The following is a 17,580-nucleotide window of genomic DNA, read 5'->3' as shown; positions in this document are numbered from 1 at the left end:
CCCTCCAGGGTGCTCCACTCACCAAGCAGGGGCACCCCAATGGCAAGGGCAGGTTCAAAAATGTTTATTTCATTGTTATCCAAGTACCTTTGAAAAGACAAATTGTACAAGTCATGGCGTGAAAAAGGGCCCTACTCAGAAATGTACATATTTACAGGTGTCCCAGGGGTCCTTAGGGCCGCCAGCTGGGACGGGCAGGGATGGCGTCACGCCCCACAGGCACGCGGGACGCTGAGAAGGCACTCGTGACATACAATCCAGAGGGGCACAGGACACCCCGCGGGCCCTCCTGGGAGAAGGTGGACCAGCCCCACCACTAGCAGCTGCCCTGCTGGGCCATTCTCCGAGTATTGCTATGGGCAGTGGTGGGTGGCGGCGCCGGGCCCGCCGGTCAGTCCACCTTCTCCACCTTGCCGATGATCTTTTCCTCGTACACGGGCAGCACGGCCTCGTCCTCCCGCACTTCCTCAAACACCACGCCACAATCAAACTCGTCACTCACCTTCTTGAAGTAGTATCTGCGGAGCAGTGGGCAGTGGGTTGTGAAGGGTTGCCCACTGCCCAGACGCTGCTGGGTTCCGGGCTCCCCCTCCCAGGAGGGCCCAGCTTACCTGTAGCTGCCTTTCTTGGTCAGCAGCTCCTTGAACTGGCCCAGGGTGACGGCGCGGCCACGCACCAGCGTGCGGTAGGGGATGGGCTCACCGCAGAAGTAATAGGCCACGACGATGCTGTCGCACGGCTGGCTGCTCCCGCTGGCCCCCCTCCTCTGGGACTTCGTCCTGTGGTCAGAGACAAGGTGATCTGGGGCTGGCCATGAGGGCACAGCGACACTCCACCCCACCCCAGTGGCCCAGGAACCAAGGTGCAGGCTGCAGGGAGAGCACACGGGGACCCTCACGCCTGCCCATGCCCAAGCCCTAAGCACCCATCAAGAACCCAGATAAGCCTGGCACTGCAGCAGACGGCTGGCTGGGGAGAGGCAGTGAGTTGACCGCAGCACATTCTGCTGCCTGTAGCCCCTGGGCCCCCTCCAGCAGTGGGTGCACCCACAAACTACTGCCTGAGTCACAGCAGGACGGTCATGTGCCCACCCTGCTCCCCATGACTGTCCACTGTGTAAACCCACTCATGGTCTTTCTTCTGGGACCACAGCCCAGGAGCAGCTCAGTGTCCAGGGAACACAGGCCCGGCATGCGCAGAGACCCCCCTGGCCCACAGCCCTGTCTGGGGAGAAACCCTTCTCCTGCTACCCTGAGAAGGGCACACCTCATGTGTCCACCTAGGCCAGTCTCCAGGGCTGACTGGGAAGCCCAGGAGGGCAGAGCTACTGGGCGTGGCTATGACACACTGCTCACAGGCCAGCATGCTTAGATCGCCTGTCGCCCTGTGTAGTCAGCACCTCTACGGCTGTAGACAGGGAAGGCCGTGTGGGAGATCGTCCCTGAGGGCTGCAGCCTGTGTCCATGTGGCCAGGCGGAGGCCTGACTGGACAGAGGCGGGAGAACCCTGGGGCACATACTCGGTCTCGGAGAGCTCCAGGTCCGACACGGCTGGCACCACGCTCAGCACGGGCGTGCACGCTGGCCTGACACAGGTGCGTCCGCGCCGCATAACCTCCTGCACATACCTAGGGAACAACCCGTGTCACGGGGGGGGGGCACTTCGGCTGCGGGGCCCACCCAATGTGGGCTCCCTGCTGTGAGGTGGCTACTGGTCATCTACTGCCTCGGCCTGTGGTGTGGCCAGGTGGTCCTGTGCCGCAGAGTGGACCCTGGGACGCCTGTCTGCTTGTGTGGTCTCCTCTGTGCAGTTCCTCCCATGTACACACACCCTGCCTGGCTCCGTGGGACTTGGTTCTGAATGTAGCAGCCCTGCAGTGGCTCACGGAAGACCTGCCATGCAGATCCCATGCCTGCCTCACAGTGCCATAGACCGGCTGAGCAGGGTATGTGTGAACACTGCCATTCAAGGTTGTCCATGGGGGATGGTGGAGCCACTCTGCCACACGGTGCCCAGCCCATCACCCCACATGGTCCTGGGCTCCTGCCCACAGCGACTGGCACTTGGCCCGCACGTGGTCCCTGGTTCCTGCCACACAGTGCCTGGCCCACCAATCCAGGTATCCCACTTGGTCCCAAGCTCCAGGCAGACCCATGTGGTGTTCCTGCCTCAGCCCAGGCTGCACAAGTCGAGTGGTAGCCTTAACCACTCTGACCACCAAGCTGGCACCAGGGCCAGAGCAGAGCCCAGAACCCAGGTGTTTGCTCCTGAGGAAACCAGTTGTGGGACAGCCCTAGGACCTGGGCTCCAGACACCGACCCCATGCACACAGGGACAGTCACAGGACATGACTGACCCGTCAGGAAGGCCTCTGGGTACCCAAGAGATGGACCAGGACTTGCCGCAGTGCCTCAGAGCTGCCTGCCACCTGAGCCTACATAGGCTGCCAGCCACAGGGCATTCCCGCATCCAGCTCCACCAGAAGCCCAGCCCACTGGGGCGGAGTGTGTACCTCTGCTTGGAGGGCAGCTTGTTGGCTCTCTTCTCTTCCTCCTCCAGGCGCCTGCGGGCCTCCTCCAGCTGCGTCAAGGGGTTGGGGGCCGGGTTGGGTGGCATAGTGGGGTCTTGGACGAAGAGGTGAGAAGGCTGGACCGAGTTCCGGAGCTGAGCACTGACCCAGGGGTGCACAGCCCCTGGGCGCTCAATGGACAAGGGCCTGGAACTCTCATGAGCCTGCTGCTTCCGCAGCCCAGAAGACCTTGGGAGGAAAAGAAAATATGGCAATGGGCAGGCTGAGGCAGGGTGTCCGGTGCCCCACAGACCACATGGTAGAACCGTACTTGGAAGCAGAGCCACAGAAATGAGGGAGGCATTCCACGCACAGGCGCATGCCCAAAGCCCGCACCCAGGAACAACTTCAGGTGTCCCACACGAGTGACAAGGGCAACGGGGTCTGGCTTGATGATTCGGTCCGTGTCCTGGCTGCTCCACTTCCCATCCAGCTCCCTGCCTGTGGCCTGGGAAAGCAGTCGAGGACGGCCCAGTCTTGGGACTCTGCAACTGCATGGGAGACCTGGAGGGGGCTCCTGGCTTCAGATCAGCTCAGCTCTGGCCGTTGCGGCCACTTGGGGGAGTGAATCAGTGGATGGAAGATCTTTTTGTCCGTTTCCCCTTCTCCCTGTAAAATCTGCCTTTCAAGCACAAGTAAATAATTCTTAACAAAAATATTGTGGGGCCCAGTGCGGTAGCCTAGTGGTTAAATTCTCATCTTGCACTCGCTGGCATCCCATATGGGTTCCAGTTTGTATCCCAGTTGCTTCACTTCCCATCCAGCTCTCTGCTGTAGCCTGGGAAGGCAGCTGAGGACGGCCCAAAGCCTTGGGATCCTGTACTAATGTGGGAGACCCAGAAAAAGCTCCTGGCTTCGGCTCAGCTCAGCTCAGGCCTTTGCGGCCACTTGAGAAATAAACCAGTGGGTTGAGGACCTTTCTCTCTGTCTCCTTCTGTCAATCCAACTTTCAAAGACAAATATTTGGTGCTGCTCTCCTGTGCCAGCCGCGGGCCCCTCAGGACAGTGGCTCCCACAGAGGGCTCTGCACTCTGAAGGCAGGTTTGGCTCCGGGAACGCAGAATGTGGCACTCCTGTCCTAGTCAGAGCTCCCAGTCTCAGCCCAGACGGTGCTGCACATGCTCTTGTCTGTCAACCACAGGAGCCTGCTATTTCTGGGGTAACCAGGCTGGGCAGGGGTCCTGAATACCCACAGAAGAGCCTGCCCTAGCCCCCTTGAGGTAGCGCATCATCCAGGACACAGGCAGAGGAGCCAGGAGGGGCGTGACAGCCTGAGACGACTTCACAGGAAGTTGTGCAGATGGGGCTGGGAGGCCCCTCCATGCTGCCCCGCAGCAGCTCAGTGGGTCTGGGCCTCAACAAGCCCAGAGATTTCTCCTACACACTGTACGGAGGGAGGGTACGGCTGGCACAGGCACCTCTCACACTTTGAGCAGGAATCTAGGGGGCTGGCATGTGGGGAATCGCCAACCAGAAACCCAGAAATAACCTCCTGGAAGCAGCTTATATTGTCTCCCCACCCCACCTGGGGAAGCTGAGGGGAGCATCCCCTGCCTGCCCAACACTGGTCCACAACGTACCAACTGCCCTGGCAGCCCAGGGACCCTCTCTGTGCAGGTGCAGCAGCCAAGGCCAGGGCCCCACACGGCGCAGCACCTTACCCGTGGCCGGCCTTCCGATGCCTGCTGATCTCCTTCTCCCCCTCAATGAGCCACTGCATGATCTTCTGGTTCCTCTCTGTGTCCTCCGAGGTACCTGGCACCTCAGCACTGGCACCCTTGTTGGACTCTGCCTTCTTAGCACTTCTTCTTGAGGACACACCGGCTTTACCACTGCAAAAACAGGGAGGAGAGTCAATGGTCTGGCCAGCCACAGCTCTGCCTGTGGCGGAGGGGCGGGTCCCGGGGCTTGGAGGGCAAAATGGGGAGTGCTCTGTGCCAGCCACACAGGTCACAGACAGGCCTGGGTCATACAACCTCGGCTTCAACTCTGACTGTAGGCAGGGCCCGGCTGCCCCCACTGAAGGCACCACGGGCAGAGCTGATACCGAGGGGCATCCCTTGAGCTTCACCCCAGCTCAGAGCCCGGCTCTCTCTGCCCTGGGCCCAGTGGTGGCAGCTGTGAGTGTCCTGTGAGTCCACAGGGACACGGCCTCACACCTTGACCCCCAGCAATGTGGTGTGCAGCTCACCTGTAGGCCAGGCTTTCGCTGGCATTGGGGACAGCACCCATGCTCTCCGAGTGGCTGCGGGGCTTGGCTGTGTGGCTGTGTGGTTCTGGGCCCCACGCGAAGCCGCCCTGGCCCCTGCGGGCAGCCTCGGCTTCCACCTGCTCCTTAGGCCTGGCTGTGCTGTGGTGGCCGTGGTGGTGGCTGTGCCTGTGGTGATGCATGCCGGCCACGTCCAGCTTTGCAGCTGACTTGGGCATGTGCTTCCCATGCCCCGAGACGGCGCCCAGCACAGCCGATACCTTGGCCACATGCCCGCTGTCAGGGGAGCGGTGGCCGGGCCCTGGGGATTGGCAGCCGGGCGTCCGCATGACCCGCTGAACGTGCTCATCCAGGATGCTCTCAGGGTTCTCCTCGTGGGCATCCCGTAGCCCGGTGCAACCCAGGTCCACACAGCGGGCCGGGAAGTGGTGCCAGGCAGAGCCAGGAGGCAGCTTGTGATTCCCCCCGGGGGGCAGGTCGCCGTCGTCACCTTCCTCTTCCTGGATGGGACAAGGCAGTAGCAGGAAGCCCTCAGCAAGGGGTACGGGATGGAGCAGCACTGCTGGCTCTGCCCAGATGCCCCTGCTGTAGGCAGTCAAGGACAAGGGTCAGAGGCTGCCGCCTGAGTTCTGCTCCTCCCAGCTGTCCGTCCTCTCCATGGCTGACACTGGCTCTAAGAGAAGCACCCTTGGACCTGAGAGCTCCGACCCACCAGCCCACCCGGTTCCTGGTATATCCTCCACTATGCCAGCCACCATCTCAGCACAGAAACCTAGAGTCACATTTCAGGATGGGCCCTGCGACACAAAAGGTTCAAATGCTTTCCGAGGTGCCTGCACCTGCACCTGCGTGCCAGCTGGAGTTCCAGCTCAGTTCAGACATCTGGAGATGAACCAGCACATGGAGATCATATGCATTCTCTCTCCGATTCTGCCTTTCAAATTAAATAAATCTTTAAACATTGAATGAATTTGGTATTAATCAAAGAGAAGGTGGAACCTAGGCTACACTTGAATTTTACTTATCATTGGTAAGTTCTTTCTTACTTGCTTTTTTTGAAAGGAAAGCAACAGAGAAGCAGTGGAGAGAGACGAGGGTTTTCCCACCTGCTGGTTTATGCCCCAGGTGCCCCGTAAGGTGGCAGGAACCACTGGAGCCATCGGTGGCTGCATCCCCTGGTGCTCCTGAGCAGAGCTGTGACTCGAATCCAGGTGTTTCTGCCTCCTTGTTCTTAAGGCAGAGTGACAGAGGACAGAGGCAAGTGCAACGCACACACAGAGAGACACAATCTTCCATGTGCTAGTTCTCTTGCAGATGCCTCCCACAGCAGTCACCAACAGCTCCAGCAGGCTCCCCACACCACGCAGGGGCCATGTGCTGCAGCCTGAGCCACAGCGCCAGCAGGCCTATCCCGGATGGTGGCGTCCTAAGAACTTAACACAACAGCACAAGGATCAACTGTCCTGCCTGCTCAGGCGAGACATCCACTGCACCTTGGATTCTAACATAAACAAGCCTGTGAAATCTCAAGCTCCTCAGAAACGCAACTAGGACAAGACAGCAAGGTGAAAAAGGACCATTCCACAGGCCAGATGGAAGCAGGGCACCCCGGGGAACCCCGCCTCCCAAAGTGCCTGGGATGGAGGGAGAGTCCTCAGCTCTATTTTATGTTCACTTGAAAGGCAGTGCTACACAGAGAGAAAGAGAGAAGAGAGCTCTTCTATCCATCAGTTCACTCCCTCCATGGCTGAGCAGATCTGAAATCGGGAGCCAGCAGCCTCCTCCAGGTCCCTCACGTAGGTGCAGGAGCACAAGCCGCCTCTGCTTTCCCCAGAGCAACAGCAGGAAGCTCAATGGGAGCAGAGCAGCTGAGCCTGGAACCAGCAGCCATGAGATGCTACACAACAGTGCTCACCCTGACTCCCTTGGCTTGTGGTTACACCCAGGCCTGCCTCTGGGGTGCGGGAACCTGAACAGAATCAACAGACGGACGCTTGCTTTCTGTTCACTCACTCTGTCTCATCCTCTTTCCTGTCACTCTGCTTTTAATAAAAAAAACAAATAAAATTTCTAACCAAGATAAAACCTGCTGGCCCCGCCTATTTCCCCTGGGCTGCCAGCACCTATGCTGGGGTTCCAGCTCAAGTTCTGGCTTCCAGGGCAAGCAGAGCCTGGGACTGCGGCCCAGCACCTGGTCCCTGCCAGGTGGGAGGACTGTGCTTCTGGCAAACCGGCTTTAGCATGGCCCGGCTCTTGGAGCAAACCAGCAGACATTAACAGCTCACCACTACACTGCTTATGAAAGTATATACACTGGGCCTAGCACGATAGCCTAGTGGCCAAAGTCCTCACTTTACAAGTGCCAGGATCCCATATGGGCAACGGTTCGTGTCCCGGCAGCCCTGTTTCCCATCCAGCTCCCTGCTTGTGGCTGGGGAAAGCAGTGCAGACCAGCCCAAAGCCTTGGGACCCTGCACTCACATGGGAGACCCGGAAGAAGTTCCTGGATCCTGGCTTCGGACTGGCATAGCATCGGCCTTTGCACTCACTGGAGGAGTGAATCATCGGATGGAAGATCTTCCTCTCTGTCTCCTCTCCTCCTCTCTTTATATCTGACTTTCCAATAAAATAAATAAGTCTTAAAAAAGAAAAAGTAAAAACATATACACTTGGGCCTCAGTGGTGGCATGGCAAGCAAGGCTACTGCCTGCGATCCCACACAGGTGCTGGCTTCAGTCCCTGCTGCTCCACTTTTGAATAGCTCCCTGCTAAAGTGTCTGGGAAGGCAGCAGAACATGACTCAAGTGTGTGGGCCCCGGCGTCCATGTGGGAGACCAGGGAGAAGCTCCTGACTCCAGTGTAGCCATGTGGGGATGAAACCAGGGATGGAAGATCTGCCTCCCTCTCTTCCTTTTTTTGTAACTGATTTTACAAATAGACAAAACACATCAATGCTAACAAGAACCAGCTACTAAACCTGGAACACAGTACTCCCAGGGGAAGGCACAGCACAGCCCTCACGGCACAGATCCCTACAGCAAGGCGTTGACTCCTGTCCGACTCCCTGCATGTGCAGTTACCGGCCCCTCAGGAAAGTAAGGCCCGCAAGGCCCTGCAGCACATGTGAACCAGGACACAGAGTTGAACACCTCCTGGTACACCCTGTGCCTGGACACATCAGTGGGGACGCTCACACCACGGCTCTCCCTTTCCACACCCACAGGTCCTGCCAGGCTGGCCTCAGCAGGCACTTACCAAGTCCTTCACTCCTGCAGCCTGCCTGGCTTGTCCAGTACACAACACCCGGGGCCACCACGGCACCCTGGACAGGGTGGAAGCCGCACTCCTGCCCGAGGAAGCTGCCGAATGGTGGCTCACAGGTGCCTGTGGGCAAGATCTCTGAGAGGAATCCCTGGGAGCCCAGGTGGAGCCTAGTGCCCATGTGAGGCCACCCTGCACCCAGTGTGTGTCTCAGCTGCTGGGGCTGGAGGTATGGGCACACTGCCTGTCTGATTCCCCAGTGAGGATGGAGAAGGCACATGTTCATGCAGACTCCTCCCTGGACAGCTGCCCCATCTGGCTGCTCCCTTAGCGGAAGGCCCTGGGACCCAGGGAACAGACAAGGAGAAGAGCAGCAGCCACCTAAGGGTCTCCAGCACCTCAAGAGGCAAGGTAGTCCTGAGAGAGACACACATCTGGGGCTTCCTAAGTTGGCACACACATGTTCACGTCACACTGTGGAGAGGATGGAGAGCTCTGCACTGACAGGAACCCCTGTGCCTGCCTACTGCAGTCCATGTGAACCAGTGTGCATGGAGGGAAGCAGCTTCCCCACGCAGAGCACAGCCACCTGACAGCTCCCGAGTCCCTGGGGACACTCACAAGGGAGGGACACCGCAGGGAGCTGCACTCCTCAGCCCTGGATCTCCTCCTGGGCGCGGCCACTGACCCAGGGTCCAGGGACCCGGCCCAGGTACGGACAGAGCCGAGAGACGGGCCACCCACCATGCGGACGCGCTTCAGCCGCTCCTCCAGCTTCTCCTCAGCCTCCCGCGTGCGCTGCACGGCCTCCAGGCGGTGGATGAGCTCCTGGGCAAACTTGTGAGGCTCCACACGGATCTCCTTTGGCATGCGGTAGGTGCGCTGGAGGAACACAACCTATCAGATGGGACTGCTTATGCCCTCGCCCCAAAGGCCCTAGGGGCAGGAGCACACAAAACCTACGTTGCATTTTCTAAAAAAGATTGATTTATCTATTTGAAAGTCAGGGTCACCAAGACAAAAGGGCAGAAAGACTTGCCATGTGCTGGCTCACTTCCCCAATGCCCGCACTGGGGCTGACCGACGCTAAGGAGCCGCCCACAGGTCCCCGTGGCTCTCACAGGTGGAGGCAGGCCCATGTGCGCCATCATCTGACGCTTACACGGACCGAGCAGTGGGCAGCTGGACAAGTGCAGCAGCCAGAACTCAAACCAGTACTCCTACAGAATGCCAGCGGTGCTAGCCATGGCTTAACCCTCCATGCCACAACACTTTGTTTCTAAGATCTATTTGGGATGACGTGGTAGTGCAGTGGGTTAAGCCATGACCTGCAGCATCAGCATCAGCATCAGCATCAGCATCAGCATCCCACATGGGCTCTGTGAGTTCAAGCCCCAACTGCTCCACTTGTGACCGAGCTCTCTGCTAATGCTCAAACTCATTGTACCTGCACCCGGGGCTCCAAGCGCTGGCCGTGCCCAGCCCAGTCACTGCAGGAGATGGAGATTGTTTTTTTTTTTTTAATTAATTAATTAATTTTTTATTACAAAGTCAGATATACAGAGAGGAGGAGAGACAGAGAGGAAGATTTTCTGTCCAATGCTGTACTCCCCAAGCAGCCGCAACAGCTAGAGCTGTGCTGATCCAAAGCCTAGAGCCTCCTCTCGGTGAAGGGTCCCAAGGCTTTGAGCTGGTCTGCACTGCTTTCCCAAGCCACAAACAGGGAGCTGGATGGGAAACAGGGCTGCCGGAACACAAACTGGTGCCATATGGGATCCCGGCACTTGCAAGGCAAGGATTTGAGCCACTAGACTACCATACTGTGCCCACTCTCTGGCTTTCAAATAAGTAAATAAATTTTTTTAGGAGGTCATGTGCTGACTCCCACAGCTCAGCCACAACCTCCAACCTTGCCTTGACCAGAGCAGCACAACAGGGGTAAGACGGGGCAAGCACCTGCATAGGACATGGATGCCAAGTGTGATGGATACTTGGAGCAGTTCTGCTCTGAGAAGTACATGGCTTTAGTCAGCAGGAAGCCACAGTGGAAGAGCGCCCCAGGACACCTCCCACGACCCTGCAGAGGGCGCTCTGCCACCTGGGCTGTCCTGCTGGCCCTAACTGGGGCTTGCAGTACAGGTGTCACCTGAGTCACATTCCAACACCTCCAGAAGCCATTTTCCCAGGAAGCCAGGAAAGTGTCTTCCTCACTGCCCACACCCTGTGTGTGAGAAGGAAAGGGGCTGTCCTGCGGGGGCTGTGCTGTGGGCTCAGGCCTGGGGGCCATGCTGTGGGCTCAGGTCTGTGGGGTGCTGTGGGCTCAGGTCTGGGGGTGCTGTGGGCTCAGGTCTGGGGGGTGCTGTGGGCTCAGGTCTGTGGGGTGCTGTGGGCTCAGGTCTGGGGGTGCTGTGGGCTCAGGCCTGGGGGTGCTGTGGGCTCAGGCCTGGGGGGGAGCTGTGGGCTCAGGCCTGGGGGGTGCTGTGGGCTCAGGCCTGGGGGGTGCTGTGGGCTCAGGCCTGGGGGGTGCTGTGGGCTCAGGTCTGTGGGGTGCTGTGGGCTCAGGTCTGGGGGTGCTGTGGGCTCAGGCCTGGGGGGTGCTGTGGGCTCAGGGATGTACTCACAGGGATGTGAGGTAGGGGCACCCGCCCGTTGACCTGCACGTTCTCCTGCACCTCTCGGCGGTGTTGCTTGCGCGTCCTGTAAGGCGGGATTCCATCCCTATATGGGACAAAGAGGAGCCATGAACTCAGTTGAAATAAGGTTCCACAGGCTCCCAGGCCTGTCAGCTGGCAGGTGACAATACGCATGTGCCTACACTCACTGGATGGCAAAGCCCAGGGAACCCACATGTGCACTTGTGGCCCCCTGACTTCACTGAGCTCTGCTAGCCTGCACTCAAAACAGCTCAGCAAGTGGCAGCCCAAGGCCTGCTTCTGCAGGTCACACAGCTAAGTACGGCCTCACACAAGCCACACGTGGTGTGCTACAGCTGACTGGAGATGCCTCTGACAGAGGAAGAGTTCTCTGAGGGGCAGGTCCCCAGCAGACAGCACGGGAAAGAGACCTGCGTCTCCCTGCCTTCAAGTCAAATGGAAACAAGCACAAAGAGGAAGGAAGGGCATGAGGAACACGAGTGACAGTGTACTGGGCCTGAGGACGGACGCCACATTCACCCGACTCCCCACAGGTGCAGGCAAAAGCTACTCTGGGGAGACGATAGCTCCGGGACCCAGCAGGGCCAGAGCCACGGGTGAGGGCCTGGCTCGGGCCACCCAGGCTGCATGCGACACCAACAGTGACAGGACATGGGTTGTTTCTTTCTCCTCATATTTTCCATAGTTACGTGAGAGACAGAGAAAGATACCTGCTAACTACAGGTTTTCTCTGCAAACACTACAAAAACTGTGGCCAAAGCCAGGTCTTGGACCTGGACACGCTAGGGGTTTACCAACAGGTGATGCGCCTATCCTAGGGTCAGTCTTCCCCAGCACATGGCTGCTGTGCAGTGAGTGTCCACCTCTGCCCCGGGCACACACCACCAAGCTACTCAGATTCAGGAACACCCAGAGGCATCACCCAGCCCTCGTCACTGATGTGCCTGGGCCAAGGAGAACAGCTTCCAGCTGGCAGGGTAAGGCACTAATCACTTTTTTAAAAAATCACACACGGGGCCCAACACAGTAGCCTAGTGGCTAAAGTCCTCACCTGACAAGCGCAGGCATCACATATGGGTGCCAATTCGTATCGTAGCAGCCCCACTTCCCATCCTGCTTGTGGCCTGGGAAAGCAGTTGAGGATGGCCCAAAGCCTCGGGACCCTGCGCCCGTATGGGAGACCCAGAGGAAGCTCCTAGCTCTTGGCTTCAGAGGTGCTCAGCTCCAACCGTTGTGGCCACTTGGGGAGTGTACCAGCAGATGGAAGATCTTCCTCTGTGTCTCCTCCTCTTAGTATATCTGACTATCCAATATAAATAAATAAGTAAATACATATTTAAAAAAATCACACATCTTGGGGCCAGTGCTGTGGCACAGGTTACCACTGTGTGCAATGCCAGCATCCCATAGGAGCAGTGGCTCCACTTCCGAGCTGGCTCCCTGTTGATACCTCTGGGGAGGCAGTGGGGAACCCTGTGACCGCGGAGGAGATCCAGAAGAGGTTCTGACCCAGCGAATGAAGATCTCTCTCTGGTCATCCCTTCTTTCTCTCTCTCCCTCTCTCTCTTTCCAATAAATAAACACATCTTTGTTTTGTTTCAAGTCACATGCCCTGGAGCTCCCTGCAAGGCTGTGAGAGCCCTGAGCTGTCTCCAGGACAGCAGCAGGACCCAGGTAGGGAACAGGAAGAGGAGAGAAGAGCAGGTGAGTCCTAGATGGTCCTCAGCACAGGCGTGACTGCTCTCCTCCCAGTCTCTAAGGCATGCAGCTGCCACGGCACACACTCCAGCAGAACCTCCCCCTAACCCTGACACTCACACTCTGGCCCCTGGAGCACATCAGGAGCATCAGCAGCCCCTTCTCACGAGAGCTGTGGGCAGACACCTCCTCCCAGAGCAGGAGAGGAGGGCAGACGCTAGGGAGCGGTCAGCCTGCAGCGCTGCTTGCACCACACCTGACTCAGCACAGGCACCTCAGAAAGCCTGATGCCCACCACATACAGAGCAGCACTAGAGCCCAAAGTTTCACATGGACAGAACATCACACACAGAGCTAGGCTGAAGGTTCAGACAAGGAGCGCCGCGCCCCCCGGCAGCTGCCCTGCTCATGCAGACCTGGGGCTGGGACAATATTCAGGACAGGCCAGCAGAAAGGGCAGCTCTGCACAAGCACAGGATGCTCTGCTCCCATATGGCCCTTCTTGGGCCAGCTTGGGGCAACAGCAACGGTCCAGGAACCGCATCCCTAGCTTTGGCCTTGGTCACTGTGGGTCTATAGGGAGACTGAGCCAGCCTGTCAGAGCTCTCTCTGTGTTTCGCAAATAAATAAAAATTAATTCACAAAATGATGAGTGGGATCCTCCTACGGAATACATGGCTGTTTCCTTCTTACACAATATAAGAGACCAGCAGGCAGGGCAGGAGTCCCAGGGACAAGAACCACGGGGATGCCCAGGGCTTCTTCTGACACTGCAGGGGAAATCCGGGGACCCTGCATTTAGCTCCCAGCTCTGGCAGAGGCTAAGCAGGTTACAGGGAAAACAGGAGCCCAGGAGGCCACACAGTCAGCAGGCCCTGTAGCCAGGGTTCACACGACCTATCTGTAACGCCAGCATAGAACATGCTGTGAAGGGCTTCCCTGGAGCTGGAGGAGGAAGAGGGGGAGAAAGAGCACCACTGCTTCAATGGCTGCAGGGCTCCCTGAAGCAGCAGGCCCTGGACAGGGCTCAGCTCAGCACAGCTGCCATGGCCTCCTCTGCGCAGTCCCCACACTGCCTGACGTGGCGGCTCCAGCCCGTGACCAGCAACAAGCGCAGAACAGGGTGCCCAGACACAGGGCTGCAAGGGGAGGCCACCTTTCCGGCACTGTGTCCAGGCAGGACAGGGAGCCTTTTCAGGTGACCCGGGAGACTGTCCCCAGCAGGGGCAGGACTTACACGCTGCTGTCTGTGAGGGAAAGGGTGTCAGCATCGCTGGACAGGCTCTGCTGCTCGCTGTCATTGGCGCTGGTGACAGGGGCCACAGCATAGCCGGAGTTGACGTAGTAGGGATTGACAGGCTCCCGCCAGGACCCATATCTACAAACAGAAGGACATGTGAATGACCGTTTCAGAATCTGCACATTGGAGTGTTAGGAAGCCACCGTCAGCACCTTGCCCCACCAACTCTCAGATCTGAGACAGGCGGAGGAGAAACATGTCCACCCATTACCTACTACTGGCTGGGACGTGAAACCAGACTTTGCGACAGCAAACACAGGGTCCAAGTGAGCGCCACAGCAGATGCCAGCTTGCCTCCGGTTTCTAGGCCCCAATCGCCTGGCATCTGGCACAAGAGGGAGTGGCTCCTGGATCCAGCTCCGCCTTCACATGGCCCATAGAGACCCCAGCCCACTTGGGGCCCTCTCCCTGACCAGCTGGGGGACAGTATCAGGACTTGTCAGTCACATCTCCTCCATTCACACCACTTGCCAGCAGCCCAGAACGTGATCCAAGTGGGTGGTGAGAACTCATCACTCCTCTCACCACCACTGCCCCCCTGGGCGCAACGTAGCCACTGAACCATCACTGCCACACTGGGCAGGACCAGGTCTCAGTGACTCAGTCCTTAAATATTCCTGCTATTAGTCACTAGTCATGTACGCCACAAGCATCTTTCCTAAACTTTTTGTTGATGGTGATTTCAGCTGCATGTCAGGTTTGTTAGATTCCTCAATCTTTCTTCTTCTTTACATTTTTTTTGGTGTATCTCACAAAAGCAGGCCATTCTCTTCCTCACTCTTGATTACATAAAATGTCCTGCAGCACAGTCACCTAGTGGCTGAGGTCCTCGTCGGGATCCCATATGAGCACCGGTTCTAATCCCAGCAGCTCCACTTCCCATCTAGCTCCCTGCCTGTGGCCTGGGAAAGCAGTAGAGGACAGCCCAAGACCTCGGGACCCTGCACCTGCGTGGGAGAACTGGAAGAAGTTCCTGGCTCCTGGCTTCGGAATGGCATAGCACCGGCCAATGCGGTCACTTGGGGAGTGAATCATCAGACAGAAGATCTTCCTCTCTTTATATCTGCCTTTCCAATAAAAATAAATAAATCTTTTTAAAAATGTTTATTTACTCATTTTTATTTGAGTGATGAGAAGGAGAGGAAGAGAGAGACAGAGAATATCTTCCACCCATTGGCTCACTCCTTAAATGCCTTCGATGGTCAGGTGGTCCATCCAGGGATATGGTCTGAGGGCCGTCCCGGGCTGTCCACTAGCACGCGACAAGGTGCTGGAGTGAAGCCAGGCACGACAGGTGGGATGACTGACTCCCAGGCAACACCTACACCTGGCCTGCCTAACAGGGCCTCTTACAGATACATCCACCTGTGGAAGAGAACCTTCTAGAATGCCTTGACTCCTTCCACACAAGAAAAAATCCTTTTACTAGATGGAATGGGCATGCACAAATGTCAGCTCCCCCGCCCCCGGAGGGTACGTAGGCAGCCTGTTCCGTATGCTGGCAGGCAGGGCCATCTCCCCATGGGTGCTCAAGCCCTTGCAGGGTGGCTCCTGGCCTTGGTCCTTGGAAGCATGTGGCTGCACTACACAGAAGCAGGGTCTTTCATAAGAATAGATCTGGTGCTAGGGTTTCGGACGCCCATAGAAGAATGCCCAGAGGCTGCAGTGTGGGACCAAAACCCTGCTCAGGGTCTCTTACAAGGGAAAAAACACTCCGCGACATCCAAAGGCTGTCACCACCACACCACCCAGCCAGCAACCCTTCAGAGGGCCAGGCAGTTGCCCTGAGAAGCCATCTACCCACCAGGCCCTGTGTGTAATCTGCATCTCCTCCTCAGCAGGGAAACGGCTATTACCCTGCAACTTTACATTCTTTATGTATCACAGAATATTATTTTCCAAAGACACTCATATTTTTACTTCAAAGACTTACTCTTATGCAAAAGGCAGCATTATACAGAATGAAGGCAGCAGGGAGGAAAAGAGAGAGAGGAACCATCGCCCACTGGTTCATTCCCCAGGTGACTGCAATGGACAGAGCTAAGACGACCCGAAGCCAGGAGATTCTTTCTGGTCTCCCATGCGGCTGCAGGGTCCCAAGGTGCTGGGCCACCGTCCTCTACTGCTTTCCCAGGCTGCAAGCAGGAGGCTGAATAGAAGAGAGGTTGTGGGACCCTGACGCTGGTCTGCAACTCCAGCTCCCTGCTAATGTACCTGGAAGGCAGCGAACACTGGCTCCTGCCCGCCTGGGGCATGCGGGTGGAGCTTCTGGTTCCCAGCGTCAGGCTGGCCCAGCCTTAGCTACTGTGGGCTTTTGGGAAGTTAATGAATTAATAATGGGAGATCTCTCTCTGTCTCCTCCTTTCAAATAAATAAAAAAATGAGTAAAATTGAGCATTTAATTGAAAATTCCAGATTCTACTGGGGCATACTTCACAGAGACATGCTCAAGGGGAGTCTATGTGTGTCACCTGCTGCTTCCACTTTCTCAAATGGCAATAAGCACACAAACCATCTGCAGTACGATGAGTCTTTGACCCACTAGTGCACAACTACAAAGCTGACCAAGTCCAAAGTGAAAAAGAAAACCGCAAAGTGCTGGCAGAATGTGGGAAAACTGGCTCACTCCTGCCACAATCAATGGGATATACAACATGAAAACCACTCTGGAAAAGTTTGTTTAAAAAAAAAAAACAAAAAACACACAGGCAGCTGCTGCCTCAGCCTAGCTAACATTCTCCAACACAGATCCCGGAAAGTGCAAAGCATGAGTTCACATAACACACACACAAGGGGCAAGTCTTTCACATCTTCTTGGTTCCAGTCCTGGCTCCACTCCCCCTGGGGAGAATCCCCAATACCCTTGTGGGAGACCTGACCAAGTTCTAGGGTCCCAGCTCAGTGGAGCCTAGCCCTGGCCCTATGGTACCTGGGGGAAGCCAGGGGACGGGTGCTCTCTTTGAATATAAGTGCTTCTCTAACTTTCAAATAAAATCAACAAGCAAACAAATCTGATAGTAACTTCATCTGTAACAGCCATCACATGCTTCCACGGGTGAGTGGAAGACAGACCACAGCATGTTCATGGCCACATGCTCCTCTGACATTCCCAGAAGGAATCCTGCAGTCATGCATAATATCCTGCAGAAGCCTCAGGATTGTGCTCCCAAGATGAGTCACTGAAGTACCATCCTAGAACTCTCCTGCTGGAATTCATATGGCTCAAGGGGGTGCCCAGTGATTGGACCTGGATCAGGCCCCAGATAGGAGCTGGGAACTCCGACCTCATATGTGGGGGCAAGAACCACTGTTTGCAGGGTCCACAAGGCACAAGCAGCTGAGAGGAGGAGCCAGTTCAGTCAACTTGAGGAGCTCTGCTGGGGGCACAGACATCTCGGCCCTCATTAGTTCCCACAGCTGCCCACAGGTAGGGGTGACTGTGAAGTTCAGACTGCCAGCAGCTCCGACTGCGCGGACGGACAGGCTGGCTTGCCTGGAATGCAGATACAAGTGAGGACGGCTTCCCTCCAACAAAGCCACTGTGTTGCTGGGAGCCGGCCATTTCCAGGCATGCAATTCACCAGAGCCACCAGCAGAGGGCACACCCCTGAGTGCAGGGCAGCTCCCAGACCTCTCCCCCAGCTCACACCACAAACTCCACACACCAGCACCATCCACTCCCAGCCTCAGAGCCCCATTGTGCAAATGGGTCTTGGAAGCCAGTGGCAGCCAGAGCTTGGCTCAACTAAGTTTTGCAGGGCAGCTGGTTGGCTTCAGGTTGGATGTCCTGACAGGTGGGCAGATCTGCTCAGACCCCACTTTGGGGACTCATGAGCAGCTGGGATGCTGTAACGCTGTGGTTTGTCATCATGTCCCACTGAGCCCTTCC

General features: G+C 57.0%; 1 protein-coding gene across 2 annotated transcripts in view; it reads right to left on the bottom strand.

The window, feature by feature from the left end:
• Positions 1 to 48: 48 nt before the first annotated feature.
• The window catches only part of AXIN1 (axin 1), a 30,598-nt gene continuing 13,066 nt past the window's right edge, over positions 49 to 17,580 (bottom strand). Inside the window, exons 3-11 of one of the 2 annotated variants that reach the window (XM_040973655.1) lie at positions 13,629 to 13,769; positions 10,661 to 10,757; positions 8,784 to 8,921; positions 4,761 to 5,278; positions 4,231 to 4,401; positions 2,513 to 2,758; positions 1,520 to 1,627; positions 612 to 779; positions 49 to 518 (exon numbers count right to left, since the gene is read on the bottom strand). In XM_040973655.1, coding sequence (XP_040829589.1) covers positions 392 to 518; positions 612 to 779; positions 1,520 to 1,627; positions 2,513 to 2,758; positions 4,231 to 4,401; positions 4,761 to 5,278; positions 8,784 to 8,921; positions 10,661 to 10,757; positions 13,629 to 13,769 — 1,714 coding nt within the window. In that variant the 3' untranslated portion in view covers positions 49 to 391. The remainder of the gene's footprint in view (positions 519 to 611; positions 780 to 1,519; positions 1,628 to 2,512; positions 2,759 to 4,230; positions 4,402 to 4,760; positions 5,279 to 8,783; positions 8,922 to 10,660; positions 10,758 to 13,628; positions 13,770 to 17,580) is intronic. The other variant, XM_040973656.1, reaches the window with a different exon arrangement.

This window comes from Ochotona curzoniae, unplaced genomic scaffold (genome assembly GCF_017591425.1).
Source record: "Ochotona curzoniae isolate NIBS_2020 unplaced genomic scaffold, NIBS_Ocur_1.0 contig_2321, whole genome shotgun sequence".
Classification (NCBI taxonomy): Eukaryota; Metazoa; Chordata; class Mammalia; order Lagomorpha; family Ochotonidae; genus Ochotona; species Ochotona curzoniae.
The sequence above is the reverse complement of the archived record's forward strand: the minus strand, read 5'-3'. Positions and strand labels throughout refer to the sequence as shown.